Raw genomic sequence first — 16820 nt, forward strand, 5'->3', positions numbered from 1 at the left:
TAAATATAATACCAAACAACAGCAGCTAATGCAAAGGTCCAACTAACCTGTTGAACTTCAGCTGCTGTACTCCTGAAGAGCTCGATGTATCTTTTACCCAACAAGTCCTTATGCTTCCTCAAAGCATTCTGCGCATACTCCTCACAAGCGAAGAGTACAAAAGCATCCCCTGTTGGCCTGCCATCTGGGTAGGTGACAAAGAGGATGCCGTCCTTCCCCCCTGTGATAGGGCAATGTTGTCCAAAGAAGGCCACCACTTCTTCAGCTGTGGCTGTGAAAGGCAGCCCCCGCATGCGGACAATGACTTGATTTTCCTTGGAGAGAAACTGAGCTACCTCATTGGAAGTCCCTAAATGGAAGGGAGAAGAAAAAATAAATAAAAAGAAATAGTTAAGATATGATCTTTACCAAACTTCAAATGATAAAATACCTTGTAACTGCATGTGAGGTGAGTGCTCCACCCCTGAGCCACACTTCAGCCCCACTGCCAATGTGCTATGTTCATAATCAAGACCCACACTCCGGCTGAATTCATAATGGTAACATGCTAGGAATTCCCTTGCCCCTAGCAGTCATATGTTTTCATAAAACAGGCTCCCTACATATCCTTTTTAATTTAGACAAATTCCTTTAGTCCAGGTTAGCCTTGAACTTACTATAGAGGATAAACTTCCACTCCCTACCTTCCAGCTTTCACCTCCCAAGTGATAGGATTCCAGAAATGTACTACACCTGGCTTAAAATACCCTCCTAATTTAGGAAGCTGGCTAGATCAAACTTACTGTCTACCCATTCTTCTCATGAGGTGACAGTAAGCCTTCACGGTGGTTAAGGACACAGCGCTTGGGCGGGGATATATCGCAATGGTAGAGTCTGGACTATCATGCTTGAGGTCAACAAACGGCACAAATCTTGCCAGAATGCCCAAGTTTAATCTTGGCTGTCCTATTTATTACTGAACAGGATGTGAGGAAATTTGTAGACCTTTTTAGGAGTTATTCATTGATTCTGCTGTATTTTCAGTTTATGGGATGCTAAAGGATAGAGTGAGCTTGGTGTGGTGGCACACTCCTGTAGTCCTAGCAACAGGAGGATCTTGAAAGGGCAGGTGGGGAGAGTGGGAAGGACAGAGAGAAGCTAGATATAATGGTTATGTCTCATAGAAAATGTGACATTAAAAAAAAAAAAAAGAAAGAAAGAAAATGTGACATTTGTGGAGGTTTAAAAAATCTTATTCACTCTCAAGGTAGGGTCTCACTCGAGCCCAAGCTGACTTAAACGTAGAATAGTGACCTATTCACTATGCAGCCTCAGGTTGGCTTCTAACTCACAGCAATCCTCCCACCTCAGCCTCCTGAATGGTGGCATTAAAGGTGTGCATCGCCATGCCCAGCCAAAAACAAAACTTTTGAGACAGGGTCTCAGCAGCTCTATATGGCCCAAACCACCTTAAACTTCTGGTCATCCTATCTCCACCACTAGTCACGGTTATGCAGTGCTAGGCATTAAATCCAGGGCATCACATACAAGAGGCAAGTGTTCTATTGTGCTGCTAAATCCCCAGCTCCAAATACCAAAACATTTAAATTAAAAAATTTATATCCAGCCGGGCATGGTGGTGAACGCCTGTAATCCCAGCACTCGGGAGGCAGAGGTGGGAGGATCGCCGTGAGTTCAAGGCCACCCTGAGACTCCATAGTGAATTCCAGGTCAGCCTGGGCTGGAGTGAGACCCTACCTTGAAAAAAACAAAAAAACAAACAAAAAAAAATTTATATCCTTCTCTTTCTAACTATGTTTGCCACACCTTCAAAAATACTAGAAACTAACATGTTCTTCGCCACTGAGGAATTATAATCAGAGAAAATTAAGAAGTAGATTTGAAACCACCTCAGGCTACACATGTATACATGGCTATACAGCATCACTGGAATGGGTCTTTAACTACAGTAGATTGGCCCAGACCTCAGGGAAAAATATTCAGTGCATCAAGCTCACACCTGACACTGTGAGCTTTTTCTTTGTGTTTATAAATTCTTATGTTTTACTGGGAAATAAAAAACAATCATGATCCCACGTATTTACACAGTACATATGCATAGACGCACAATTTTAGGTTCTTATTAACTGAAGATATTAAAAGCTACTCACCACCAGCAATTTTAAGAAAATCTTCACCTGTTGCTTTGTAAACCTAAGAAAACATATAGATGTTAAAACAGTCTGAGCCTTTCTTCTATGTTAATACTCAATTTTCTAGGCCAAGCATCTCAGGCTATAAGGACATACCTCAATGTACCGGGTCCCCATGTGATGTTTGTGCCTCTGGAGTGCTAGGTCTCTGTGCTCCTCACTTACAAACCTAACTAGTGCTTCTCCATTCCTCCGACCCTGAGCATTCAGACAAAGTGCTGCACCTCCCCTTTGAAAATAACAAAACAAAACATATGGCAGGTAGAAAAAAAAAAAAATCACAGTGAGAAGAAAATGCCAGAAAACATGTACTCCTCTGGGATTGAGGAAAACAAAAAGTAAAGAAAACCAACTTGGCAATATTGAGTCCTTTGAAGAACCTTGCAATGTCTTGATCTGAGGACTGCCACGGTAAACCTCGTGCCCGGACCACGGTGTTGTCGTCAATAAGTTCCATCTTGCTGCTGTGAGTGAAAAAGAAATTCAGGTTGCAGAGTTAATGCTTTTAAGTCTGACATCTGTTACTCCCTGCAAGGCAATCTTTCTAAATACGCAGCATCAACTGTTTCTAATTACATTGATCTGCAATCCTTTTTGATGTCTTTCATAACTTCAAAACTAATCTGGCCCAGGCGTGGTGGTATAAGCCTTTAATCCCAGAACTCGAGAGGCTGAGGTAGGAGGGTCATTTTGAGTTTGAGGCCAGCCTGAAACTACAGTGAATTCCAGGTCAGCCTAGAATTAGCCCAGGTTAGAAAGAGATCCTACCTCAAAACAAAACAAAAACAACAACAAAAAAAACCTACTAATCTGGGGATATCACCCAAAGTATTTTTTAAGATTTTATTTTTATTTATTAGAGACAGAGAGAGAGAGATTAAGAGTGAGAATGGGCACACCAGGGCCTCCAGCCACTGCAATCAAACTCCAAATGCATGCACCCCCTTGTGTATCTGACTTACTTGGAACCTGGAGAATCAAACCTGAGTCCTTAGGCTTCGCAGGCATGTGTCTTAACTGCTAAGCCATCTCTCTAGCCCCAAAGTACGTTTTTAAATGAGATGAGTCACTATAGAAAGATGGCTGCCTGTATAGTTTCAATTTAGCTGGTGAATCTAAAAATATATCAGCTGAACAGCAAGCAGCTTGCTGTGAACTCAAAAGCATTTAGGATCAAATAACAAGAATCAAAGTTCTCTCAATATTCTCAAGTTTGACCTCGAACCAAGAAGGTTCTTATTTTTTGGTTTTTGTTATTTTTGAGACAACTTTTCAATATATAGGCCCAGGTTGACCTTGAACTCGAGATCCTCCTGACACTGCCTCCAGAGTGCTGGGATCACAGGCTTGAGCCACCATGCCTGGGCCAATGAGGATGGATTTCAACTCATTCTCACATCTAGATAGCACACAAGTAGGAGTTAAATACAAGTTTGGCAGCAAGGTCCAGAACAGAGCTGCAATTAACCGGCATCAAGAATGTGTGCATATGTGATCAGGAGACTGCCATTAAAGTATCTCCCCAGTCAAACCCGAGGGCCACCACAGGGTGTTTATGGAAACACTTGGCAGCCTCCACACCTTAATGAGTCATTTGCAAATCACCTATTACACATTTTGCCACCTTTTGATGTTCTATCTTTCTCATTCATATTTTCAGCAATCCTAGACCATTCTTCCAATGAGTCACACTTTCTCCACAGCTAACTGGACTTTAAAGTGTATTGGCAAAGCCATCAAAATTTCTGTTCATTATCAGGTATCAGATAATTTCACAAAATTCATGACAGTGACTGATACTGATAAACATAACCGTATCTACCTGTGACCACAAAGAGAGATACCACCATTACAAACCCTCTCTACATATGTCCTGTATTTGTTACAAAACAGCTACTGTAAAGCTGGGCGTGGTGGCGCACGCCTTTAATCCCAGCACTCTAGAGACAGAGCTAGGGGGATCTCTGTGAGTTCAAGGCCACCCTGAGACTCCATAGGGAATTCCAGGTCAGCCTGGGCTAGAGTGAGACCCTACCTCGAAAAACAAAAACAACAACAACAAAAATGCTTTCTTGCAAAGCCTGATGGTCTAAGTTTGATTCTGGTGAACCCACACACAGGTAGATGCACAAAGTAGCACATGTGACTGGAGTTCGTCTGCAGTGGCAGGAAGACCTGGTATGCCCAAACACACTCTTCTCTCTCAAATAAATAAAAATATTTTAAAATTTATCTTTTATATTTTATTTACTTATTTGAGAGAGAGAGAGAGAGAGAGAGAGAGAGAGAATGGACACACCAGGGCCTCTAGCCATTGCAAACAAACGCCAGACACAAGCACCACCAGTGCATCTGCCTTTACGTGGATACTGGGAAATCAAATCTGGGTCCTATGGCTTTGTAGGCAAGCACCTTAACCACTAAGCCACATCTCCAACCTAAATATATATATGCATATATGTGTGTATATTATATAAATGTACATATAAATACTTAAATATTATACACACACACTTTTTTTTTTAAAGGTAGATCGTCTCACTCTTTAGCCCAGGCTGAACTAGTATTTACTATGTAGTCTCAAGGTGTCCTTGAACTCACAGTGATTCTGTCTCTGCCTCTGGCAGGGTGAGTTCTAGGCCACCCTACCACTGTACATAGTGTATTCCAGGTCACCCTGGGTTACAGGGAGACACTACCTCAAATACATACATACATACATACATACATACATACATACATAAAGAAAGAAATAAACAAACAAACAAACTTCAAGACCTTATTTAAAACCTAAGACTGTCCTTTGGAGAGGATAAAAACATTTGAAGAGAACACAGATGGGCCAGGTGTGGTGCCTTTAATCCCAACACCTGGGAGACAAGAGGTAGGAGGATCACTATGAGTGTAGAAGCTACCCTAAGACTATATAGTGAATTCCAGGTCAGTCTGGGCTACAACAAGACCACCCTACCTTGTTAAGAAAGGAAAAAAAAAAAAAAAAGATGTACTTGATAAGCTAATATTTCATTTAATTTAAAATATGTTTTCATTTCTTGCAAGCAGATTTATAGATACATATGTATACTTATACAGAGAGAGAGAGAAGAAAGAAAAACAAGAGAGAGAATATGAAAGAACATGCCAGAGCCTCTTTATGTGGGTACTGCAGATTGACCTCAGACTGTTAGGCTTTGCAAAGCAAGGACCCTTAACCATAGGGCCATCTCTGCAGCCCTCATTCAACTTTAATCCCAACATACAAGCTTAACTTTTTAAGTCACAGTTGCTTTAACAATTAGAAATGGTAATAGAAAAGTAAATTTGTTAAAACATAAAGAGTTAAATATCCAGTAAATATCTTAAAAGTTCAAAGGGAGCCGGGCGTAGCCTTTAATCCCAGCACTTGGGAGGCAGAGGTAGGAGAATCGCTGAGTTCAAGGCCACCCTGAGACTACATAGTGAATTCCAGGCCAGCCTGAGCTAGATTGAGACCCTACTTTGAAAAACCAAAAAAAAAAAAAAAAAAAGTTCAAATGGCCTGGAGAGATGGGTTAGTGGTTAAAGCACTTGCCTGAGAAACCTAAGATCACTTAAGATCGCTTATTTGAATCTCCAGGTCCCACATATAGTAAGTCGTAAAAGTGACACAAGCATGCAATGTCACACAAGATGATGCACATGTCTGGAATTCACATGTCTGGAGTTTGTTCAACAGCAGCTGAAAGGCCCTGGCACACCCATATTCTCTCTCTATCTCTCTCTGCCTCTTTCTCCCTCTCTCTGTCTCTCAAAAATAAAAATCAATAAAGTATACTTTTAAAAAAGCTAAAATAAATAATAATCACTCACCAAGTGCCACTTTCAAATTTGTAGTTTACTCTCTCTGGATCTGAAAACCTGTGATCTAAAAATGAGAACATACAAGTCATCATTCTAGCTAATAGAAAGCAAAGCTGTGGAAAGAAATTCAAAATAGATGAGGGAAAAACTGTGGGTCCAAATCTAGAACTGCTTCATCACAACAGTAATACTCACTGTAAGGCTCTGAAATCATTGCTAAAATTATGTCACCCATGTCTTCAACTTGACAGGCTCCGTATCGGGAGACTGAACTGCTCTTCTCAAAGTTGAGAACTGTGAGTTAAATTAAGGAAATACTTTGGACAGGAACAATGAGGTTACTACTGCTTATGAAAAGTTAAATGTATATAGTCAAAAAGCCAAGCAAAAGCCAGGCATGGTGGCACTCACTTTTAATCCAAGCACTCAGGAGGCAGAGGTAGGAAGAACACAGAGTTTGAGGTGACCCTGAATTCATAGAGAATCCCAGGTCAGCCTGGGTTAGAGAGAGACCAAACCTTGAAAAATCAAAAAGCAAATGCCACAAAAAATTCTTTAGAAATCTCAGGATGGCTATTTCCCATCAGCCAAGGTTTCACCCACTCCCTATGAGGTCTCCAACTGCCCTCTGCATCCAACGTTCAAGTCAATCCTATTCTGTGATACTGCCAATAATAAAAGTTCTTAGGGCTGGAGAGGTGCTAAAGGCACTTGATTGCAAAGCCTGATGATGGCCCAGGTTCAACTCCCCAATATCCAGATAAAGCCAGATACACAAAGCAGTACATGCTCAAGAAGCCTTGGTGCAACCATTTTCATTCATATTCTGTCTTCCCCATCCCCTTCTCTCGCCTTGCAAATAAAACATCTTTTAGGGCTGGAGAGATGCTTAGTGGTTAAGCACTTGCCTGTAAAGCCTAAGAATCCTGGTTCAAGGCTCCATTCCCCAGGACCCACGTTAGCCAGATGCACAAGGGGCACATGTGTCTGGAGTTCATTTGCAGTGGCTGGAGGCCCTGCCATGCCCATTCTCTCTCTCTCTTTCTACCTCTTTCTCTGTCACTCTCAAATAAATAAAAATAAACAAAAAAGGGCTAGAGAGATGGCTTAGTGGCTAAGCACTTGCCTGTGAAGCCTAAGGACCCTGGTTTGAGGCTCGACTCCCCAGGACCCACGTTAGCCAGATGCACAAGGGGGCGCACGCAGCTGGAGCTTGTTTGCAGTGGCCGAAGGCCCTGGCGTGCCCATTCTCTCTCTCTCTCTCTCTCTCTCTCTCTCTCTCTCTCTCTGTCATTCTCAAATAAACAAAAATTAAAATAAATAAAAAACTTAAAAAAAAAAGTTTTTGTTTAAGTAATTGCAAATGCACTAATGCTGTGCACATTTCGTGTTGAAACAGAGAATACAAGAAAAAAGACATCCACGTAGAAGAGGTTCAGCAGGCAGGCACAGATAAGTGTAGGTGATGGGTGAATGTGATCAAAATGCACTGTACATGTGTAAATTAGAATCCTTCAGCCTATCTATCATATTGTATCCAAAAGGCAGTCAACATGCAACTTAAAAGATATAGTTATGCCAGTCAAGACTGAAAGACACATGGGTTGGAGAGATGTCTTAGCAGTTAAGGTGCTTGCCTGAGAAGCCTAAGGACCTGCATTAGACTCTCCAGATCCCACAAAAGCCAGACAAACAAAGATGAGGCACTTGCAAGGTGAGCCATGCCCACTAGGTGGCACAAGCATCCGAAGTGCATTTTCAGAGGCTGAGGCCCTGGCACACCAATTCTGTCCCTCACCCATTAAAAAGACTGAGGACCACTCAACTGCCATTTTAGCCTAATGTGTGAAATGAACACTTTCTACATTACTTCACAGGCTGGCATGTCATCCGTGCACCAGATCCTGCTTCTCGGTGTCACTCCAAGGCTAGCATACGTGCGCCAAAGCAGCCATGACACTCTACGTTAGTTCCCGGATGCTACGTTGCTCTCCATCCCCCTTCCAGAAGACACCAGAGAGATACTATCTTTGTGATAGCAAAGGCTAGTTATTTGAAAGCAAATTTTAGGAATAATTCAAGTACTCAGCCAGTAATGGTATGAACATGTAGTGTGTGTGTGTGTGTTTTGATGATAGTCTCAAATTCTCCAGCTCAAGCAATCCTCCTGCCCCAACCTTTGGGAATCCTGTGAATATAAACTCACACTTCAAGCAGTTCTAATGTTTCTTGGCCAAGTCAGTACATGTTTTAGGTAAACCAGGAAATGTGATTTTTCTACAGACATATATTGCATGATGCATAAATCAGAATAAATTTTGTAACATAATACAATATACATCAAAGAAATGAAATGAAAGCAGCCATCTGGGTGGTAGTTACTGTAATGTTTGTCTTATACAGTTTTCTAATGGGTATTTTAAAGGGCTAACAAATGAAGATGCATGTTAACAGAAGGACCTTTTGTATTATATCACAATTCAGAGGACTCTCGGTCAGTCATCGGAAGAGTTAATTTCATGAGTAATACTTGACTTAACATCACTTTCTACTAGGTATGGTGGGGCACACCTTCAATCCCAGCACCTGGGAGGCAGAGATAGGAGGATTACAGTGAATTCAAGGCCAGCCTGGGCTGGAGAGAGAAACCCTACATTAAAAATAAATAAATAAATAAAATAAAATAAATTGGGCTGGAGAGATGGCTTAGCGGTTAAGCACTTGCCTGTGAAGCCTAAGGACCCCGGTTCAAGGCTCGGTTCCCCAGGTCCCACATTGGCCAGATGCACAAGGGGGTGCATGCGTCTGGAGTTCCTTTGCAGAGGCTGGAAGCCCTGGCACGCCCATTCTCTCTCTCTCCCTCTATCTGTCTTTCTCAAATAAATAAATAAATAATTTTAAAAGAAAATCACTTTCCAGGCTAAAGAGATGGCTTAGTGGTTAAGGTACTTGCCTGCAAAGCCAAAGGACCCAAGTTTGATTCCCCAGTATCCATGTGATGCCTAATGCACATGGCAGCACATGCATCTGGAGTTCATTTGCAGTTGCTAGAGGTCCTGGTGCACATATCCATTCATTCTCCCCACCACCCCGCCTCTTTCATGATCTCAAATAAATATTTTAGAAAAATGATAACTTCCCATTTCAGCCTGGAGCTTCCCCTTCCTTTCTTGGTAGAGACAGTTCTTGTGCTTTCCCAACTAGCTCCATTTCTCCACAGTTAAAAAGTGAGCGGAAAAAGCAGCCATATATTCCTGCAAATGACTTAACCCCACTAAACTGACTGAAGCTTATCTGTAAAGGCAAAGCTGTGATGACCTTCACCTCCTTGAGCTTTTTGTGACAGCTGAGATAAAATGAGCTAGAGCACAAAGAGGCATTTAACAAGAGAGTTCCTTCTTTAAAAATGGCTCAGTAAGGAGCTGGAGGCATGACGTAGCAGTTAAGGTGTTTGCCTGCAAAGCTAAAGGATCCAGGTTCCCAGAACCCACGTTAGCCAGATGCACAAGGGGGTGCACACATCTGGAGTTCGTTTGCAGTGGCTGGAGGCCCTGGGGTACCCATATTCTTCTTTTCTGTCTTTCCCAGTCTTTCTCTGTCAAATAAATAAATAAAAATAAAATATTTTTTAAAAATGTCTCATTGCTTAAGACACAGTAGAGACAGTGTCCCTACACCTTCAGAAGAGTTAGCAAAGACAACTGGGATCCTTACAAAACCAAAACAGCCTAGCCAGGAGTACCCCTATCTGATTAGCTCTGCTACTGAACAATTTCTGGAGTCCTCTATCTACTTCTAACATACGGACCTATAATGAAGTAAGAAGTATCCAAGAAGCCAGGGTTGGTGGCACACGCCTTTAGTTCCAGCATTCCAAAGACAGAGGTAGGAGGATCGCTGTGAGTTCAACGACACCCTGAGACTACGTAGTGAATTTCAGGTCAGCCTGGGCCAGAGTGAGACCCTACCTGGGGGGGGGGGGGGGCGGCGGAAGGATAGCAGTAGTACCAGAGAAATGGAAAGCAAGTTTATAAGCCATGTTTCTCAACTTCAGCACATGTTACATAACTAGGCCACATAACTCTTTGCTGGGGAAAAAAGGATTACTGTATACTGTAGGAAAATTTCAACAGCATGATGTCCTCTACCCACTTTCCACAGGACAACTACAAATGCACAGAGGTGGGTGAGGACCATTGCACAAGCTGAGAGTTCCCAACAGCTCTAGCTTCACCCTTCAGCATCTGTTTACTTTTCAGAGAAAGTGCTTACATATGACAGACCATCAGACATTTGGGGAAAACTGACTGAGGAAACATGGCATAAGAAAGAACTAATGTGATGCTAGGTTGCAATGGGAAGATATGTAAAACCCTGTAAGCATATACATGTATGCACCTTGGGGGAAAACACCCATTTCTAGCAGAGTAGACCCTGGGTACTCAAGTGAATCTGAGTCACCAGAACAAAGATAGGACTTCACATTGTTAAAGGAATAAAAGAGGAGTCGGAGTTTAACCTCAGACAAGAACTCCCCTAGAGAACACAGGCCTTGGGTTCAGTCCTCAGCACCAGAAAGATCAATCAATAAAACAAGAAAGAAATAAACACAAAAAGCAGTAAGAGGCTCTATGTGGTAGGGAGACTGTAAAATACTATCTAGCCCTTTGCTTTCTCCTGACCTAGAGGAATAGTTGTTAAAATATGGCCAAATAAGGACACTGCCATGGGAATGTTTGCAGCACCCTAACTTTCTATCCCAGGGCAGAATACTAGGAAGAGGAGAGTTAAGGAAATAGTTAGAAGGATATTTTATTCAAATTAAACATTTTTCTCTTCTGTAAATAAAGAGGTCTCTGACTTAGTCACCTTTGCTCAAGTAAATTCCAAATAAAGCACTCTAATCTTAATCCCTATCCAAATTAAATCTACAAGTAACTGCCAATAGCACCAAAGCCTTCCCTATCTGCCCTAGGCCACAATCAACAATTTAAGTTTCTCAGATACCATCCCTGGGCTGGAGCGATGGCTTAGCGGTTAAGGAGTTTGCCTGCAAAGCCAGAGGACCCAGTTTCAATTCCCCAGGACCCACATTCGCCAGATGCACAAGGGGGCGCACGCATCTGGAGTTCATTTGCAGTGGCTGGAGGCGCTGGCATGCCCATTCATTCTCTCTGTCCCCCTCCCTCTTTCTCTGCCAAATAAATAAATTAAAAAAAAAAAAATACCACCCCTCTGAATTATGTTCTACTCAGCCTATAGTATACATTTCCTTACTTATAGAGTCTTCACTCATCACAGTCCCTATCGCTTGATTCTGGCATAGCATTCTGCCTGTCAGCCTCAGTTTGGTGCTCCGTGATCTACTTCCTGCCATGTTTTCTCCCTCACCATGCTTCGGCCCAGAACCAAGGAAGCCAAGTAACTATGAACTAAAATTTCTGAAACTACATTCCACTAATACTGAGGAAACAAGGAATGGCACACCATACCCTCAGAGTCTTGCAACCTACCAAGAAACGATCTTAAAATCCAGAGTCCTAAAGATACAGACTTGCTTAGTGCCTCCCTCTAGGTCTGGCAGTGGCTATCCTCCCAGCTGCTCACGTGCAGAACGGCAAGCAGGTTGCCACCAGGCTCTGTGCTCTTCTCTCTGGAAGGCCATCAAAAACTATCACCACTTGGGCTGGAGAGATGGCTTAGCTGTTAAGCGCTTGCCTGTGAAGCCTAAGGACCCCGGTTTGAGGCTCGATTCCCCACAACCCGTTAGCCAGATGCACAAGGGGGCGCACGCGTCTGAAGTTCGTTTGCAGTGCTGGAGGCCCTAGCGCACCCATTCTCATTCATTCTCTCCCCCCCTTACTCTGTCACTCTCAAATAAATAAACAAATATATATATATAAACTATCACCTCTTTCATCCTGGTAAAAAGGCAAACAGATTCAGCTACATGAAGGTGAGCCTATGAGAACAGATGGATTTACTTTTTTACTTTCATTCTAAGGGTTGAGATTTTCTAGTCCTACCTTCTATTCAGCTTCCCCCTCCCCAATGCCTTTTTTTTTTTTTTAAAAAAAAAGTTTTTATTTATTTGAAACAGAGAAACAGGCAGATAGAGAGAGAGATTAAAAGCCAGGCATGATGGTGCATACCTTTAATCCCAGCACTCAGGAGGGAGAGGGTAGTAGGATCACTGTGAGTTTGAGGCCACTCTGAGAGACTACATAGTGAATTCTAGGTCAGTCTGGGCCAGAGTAAGACCCTACCTCAAACCCCAACCCCAACAAAAAGAAGAAGAGAAAGAGAAAAATGGGCACACCAGGGTATCCAGCTACTACAAGCAAACTCCAGACACATGTGCAACCTTATGCATCTGGCTTACGTGGGTCCGTTGGCTTTGCAGGCAAGTGCCTTAACTACTAAGTTATTTCAGGCTGGAGAGATGGCTTAGTGGTTAAGTGCTTGCTTGTGAAGCCTAAGGATACTGGTTTGAGGCTTGACTCCCCAGGACCCACATAAGCCAGATGCACAAGGTGGCACATGCATCTGGAGTTCGTTTGCAATGGCTGGAGACCCTGGTGAGCCCATTCTCTATCACTCTCAAATAAATAAATAAATAAAAACAAGGAGCTGGGGAAATGGCTTAGTGGTTAAGGTGTTTGCCTGAGAAGCCAAAGGACCCTGGTTCAATTCCCCAAGATCCACATAAGCCAGATGCACAAGGGGACACATGCGTCTGGAGTTCGTTTGCATGGCTGGAGGCCCTGGTGCTCCCATTCTCTTTTTCTTCCTCTACCTCTCTCTCAAATAAAATATTAAAAATAAAATAAACAGCCAGGCATAGTGGCACACGCCTTTAATTGCAGCACTAGGGAGGCAAAAGTAGGAGGATCACCATGAGTTTGAGGCCACCCTGAGACTACATAGGGAAATCCAGGTCAGCCTGAGCTAGAGTAAGAAAAAAACAAAAAATGAAATGAAATGGAATGAAATAAAATAAAACAAACTACATGTCTCTGGCCCTACCCCCCCCCCCTTTTTTTTGGTTTTACAAGGTAGGGTCTCACTCTAGCTCAGGCTGACCTGGAATTCACTATGTAGTCTCAGGTGGCCTTGAACTCAGAGTGGTCCTCCTACCTCTGCCTCCTGAGTGCCAGGATTAAAGGTGTGTGCCACCACACCCAGCAACCCATCCCCTTTTTATATCATGATTGGGCAGATCAAATATACACCTATAAAGAATTCTCTAGACAGGGTGTGGTGAAACACTGCTTCAACAAACCAAAAAAAAAAGGGCTGAAGAGATGACTTAGCAGTTAAATGCTTGCCTGTGAAGCCTAAGGACCCCATTGTAAGGCATGATTCCCCAGGACCCACGTAAGCCAGATATACAAGGTTGCACATGCATCTGGAGTTCGTTCCCACTGGCTGAAGGCCCTGGTGCACCCATTCTCTCTCTCTGCCTCTTTGTTGCTCTCAAATAAAAATAAACAATTTTTTTTTTAAATATCCAGGGCTGGGGAGGTGACTTAGTGGTTAAGACACTTGTTTGTGAAGACTAAGGACCCAGGTTCTGTTCCCTAGTACCCATGTAAACCAGATGCACAAGGTGCATACATCTGGAGTTCATTTGCAATGGCTAGAGGTCCTGGTGTGCCCATTCTCTATTAACCTACCTTTCTCTTTTTAAAAATAAGTTAAAAAAGAATAATTTTCTAGATTCAGGATATTACATTAGATGATAATAAAACTATATGAAGAAACCCCCTGTCCCCCAAAATAAATATATTGGGAGAAACAAAAATCATTTATCCAACTTATATTGTGCCAACTTCATTTATTTCTTCCAGTTTACACAATAACCCTGGCCAGGTAGTAGACAGCAAGACCAAGATGAAGAAACTAGGATTTAAGGCTGGGTGTGGTGGTGTACCCCTTTTATCCCAGCACTCGGGAGGCAGAGATAGGAGGACTGCTGGGAGTTCAAGGCCACCCTGAGACTGTATAGTGAATTCCAGGTCAGCCTGGGCTAGAGTGAGCGCCTACCTCAAAACCACCGCCCCCAAGAAAAAACCCCTAGGACTTAGAGATGATAGCCGACTCAGTTACCTGGATGGAACACAATGGAGCTGGAGCACAGTCCTGACTTCACTATGTGTACACAACCACCTATACCAAGATAGGTTTGCTCAATGTTTTTTGAGCAATAACTTGAGTAAAGACTTACAAAACTCAAGTGGAGAGATCAAAAATAAAAGTGTGAAGTATCCTGCCTATATTGAAAAAGATTTGTTGCTGAAGAATCATTTTACTAAATTTCCTTTTTAAATTAAGAATATGCTGTTGGCATTTGGTAAATGCAGTTCAACATTAACACGTACCAACATGTTTCTTTTTGGGCCATCACACAGAGAAAAGATTGGCAGCTCTAAGCTTTTAAGTCATCCGACCTATTGCATGCCCAAACTACTTCCTTACACATGAGCATGTACACATAAACTTCATAGTCCTTACCAAACGTGAGCACAAAAAAATAGTGGGTGCTGAAGAGATGGCTAAGCAGTTAAAATGCTAGTTTGCAAAGCCTAGGGACACAGGTTAGATTCCCCAGTACCCACATAAGCCAGATGCACAAGGTGGCGCATGTGTCTGGAGTTTGTTTCCAATGCCTAGAGGCTCTGGTATGCCCATTCTTTCTCATGCCTTTCTCTCTCACATACTCTCAAATAAATAAATAATATAAAAAATAAGGCCAAACATAGTGGCGTATGCCTTTAATCCTAGCACTCGAGAGGTTGAGGTAGGAGAACTGCTGTGAGTTCAAGGTTACCCTGAAACTACCAAGTGAAATCCAGGTCAGCCTGGGCTACAGCAAGACCCTACCTTGAAAAATTAAAATAATAATAATAACAATAAGCCAGGCATGGTGGTACATGCCTTTAATCCCAGCACTCAGGAGGCAGAGGTAGGAGGATGCATTCAAGGCCACAAGACTACTGAGTGAATTGCAGGTCAATCTAGGCTATACAGCAAGACCCTACCTGGAAAAACCAAAACATTTTTAAAAATTAACAAAATAATAAAAAAATAAAGAGGGTGCTGGAGAGAGGGCTCAGGGGTTAAAAGTTCTTGCTTGTAAGTCTGATGGCCAGGGTTCATTTCCCCAGCACCCATGTAAAGCCAGATGCACATGTGGAACATGCATCTGGAGTTGGTTTATAGCAGGAGGAGGCCCTGACTGACCAAACAGTCTCTCTCTCTGCCTTCTTGCAAATAAATAATAAAACATTTAAGCTGGGTATGGTGGCATGTGTTTTTAATCCAAGCTCTTGGGAGGCAGAAGTGGAAGTACCACTTTCAGTTCAAGGCCAGCTTGAGACTACATAGTGAATTCCATGTCAACCTGGGCTACAGTGAGACTACCTCAAAAAATAATAAAATGAAAGTAAAGAGGAGGCTTTTTTTTGGAGCTTTCTTTGTTTTTGTTTTTGCAGTCTCATGTAAGACAAGTGCTCGAGTACTGAGCTGGTTTTTTACAAAACTGTTTTAGCAACAATTCCATTCCCTATTGGATAGTTATATTCTGAATTACCTGCTGCACACCTGATCTTGAGACAGAAAGATGAGTTTGTGCCTCCTGATTTTACAGCTCTTCATGAAGCTTACTCACTATGCCCTGGAGGCAGCCTCAACAGCACCAACAGGCTCAGCCAGCTTTACCAACAAGAAGTGCCAGGAGGGAACGAGGAAGGATACAGCTGGGCCAGTGGAAACAAACTCACTTTTCAGACTACAGTTGAGCAAAGTGCCACATCTATATGGAGGTTACAGAAGTCAGATGTAGGTTCTGTTGCCCTGCCTTCAGCATCACCTCTGGTGAAACACACCAAGGATTTATCTTATGTATAATTCAGAGAGGGAAGTTTTATCAACTTCACTTTTTGTTTAAATTTTATTTATTTATTTATTTATTTGAGAGCAACAGACAGAGAGAGAAAGAGAGAGAATGGGCACGCCAGGGCTTCCAGCCACTGCAAACGAACTCTAGACACGTGCGCCCCCTTGTGCATCTGACTAACGTGGGTCCTGGGGAATCGAGCCTTGAACCGAGGTCCTTAGGCTTCACAGGCAAGCGCTTAACTGCTAAGCCATCTCTCCAGCCCTCAACTTCACTTTTATTAGCTTATCTATTAACATGATATTTTCCTGATTGCCAGAAAATAGATACACTAATTTTCAGAGTGCCTAGTTTTCACCTGAAATAACATCTTTTCCAAACTATGTCTTTAGTTTGTCTCTAAGAAAATCACAAATATAAAAACAAATATATTTATTGTGGAACAAGAAAATTTCAAGCCTTATACTTATATCCCAATTCAAAATTCTACCTGAAAGCCATTCTCCCTGCCAGACCCTCAATCAGACAGTAACTATGTTTCATGCTTGTTTGCTGTTTTCTTTTTTATTTGAAATATATTACAATTATTGTGTTGCCAGATCAATTAAACTATCTATGGTAATAAACAAAGGACTAGCTGGGCGTAGTGGGACAGCCTTTAATCCCAGCACTCGGAAGGCAGAGGCAGAAGGATCACCATGAGTTCAAGACTACCCTGAGACTACATAGTAAATTCCAGGTCAGCCTGGGCTAGAGTGAAACCCTACCTCCATAAACCAAAAGAAAACAACAACAACAAAAAAAGACTAGCAAACAACTAAAACATAGCAAGAGGAAAAGTTAAATAGTGCTCCAAGAGTCAAATTTTCTATAAGTATATGAAAGAAAAA

The 16820-nt window shown here is 42.3% G+C and overlaps 1 protein-coding gene across 6 annotated transcripts in view; it reads right to left on the reverse strand.

Annotated features, from left to right (window-relative positions):
- The window catches only part of Esrp1 (epithelial splicing regulatory protein 1), a 73721-nt gene that overhangs the window by 39637 nt on the left and 17264 nt on the right, over positions 1 to 16820 (reverse strand). For all 6 annotated transcript variants that reach the window (XM_045143686.1, XM_004656939.2, XM_004656940.2 and 3 more), the window contains exons 6-11: positions 6228 to 6326; positions 6042 to 6096; positions 2546 to 2656; positions 2289 to 2421; positions 2151 to 2193; positions 48 to 349 (exon numbers count right to left, since the gene is read on the reverse strand). In XM_045143686.1, coding sequence (XP_044999621.1) covers positions 48 to 349; positions 2151 to 2193; positions 2289 to 2421; positions 2546 to 2656; positions 6042 to 6096; positions 6228 to 6326 — 743 coding nt within the window. The remainder of the gene's footprint in view (positions 1 to 47; positions 350 to 2150; positions 2194 to 2288; positions 2422 to 2545; positions 2657 to 6041; positions 6097 to 6227; positions 6327 to 16820) is intronic.

Source organism: Jaculus jaculus, chromosome 2, assembly GCF_020740685.1.
Source record: "Jaculus jaculus isolate mJacJac1 chromosome 2, mJacJac1.mat.Y.cur, whole genome shotgun sequence".
Classification (NCBI taxonomy): Eukaryota; Metazoa; Chordata; class Mammalia; order Rodentia; family Dipodidae; genus Jaculus; species Jaculus jaculus.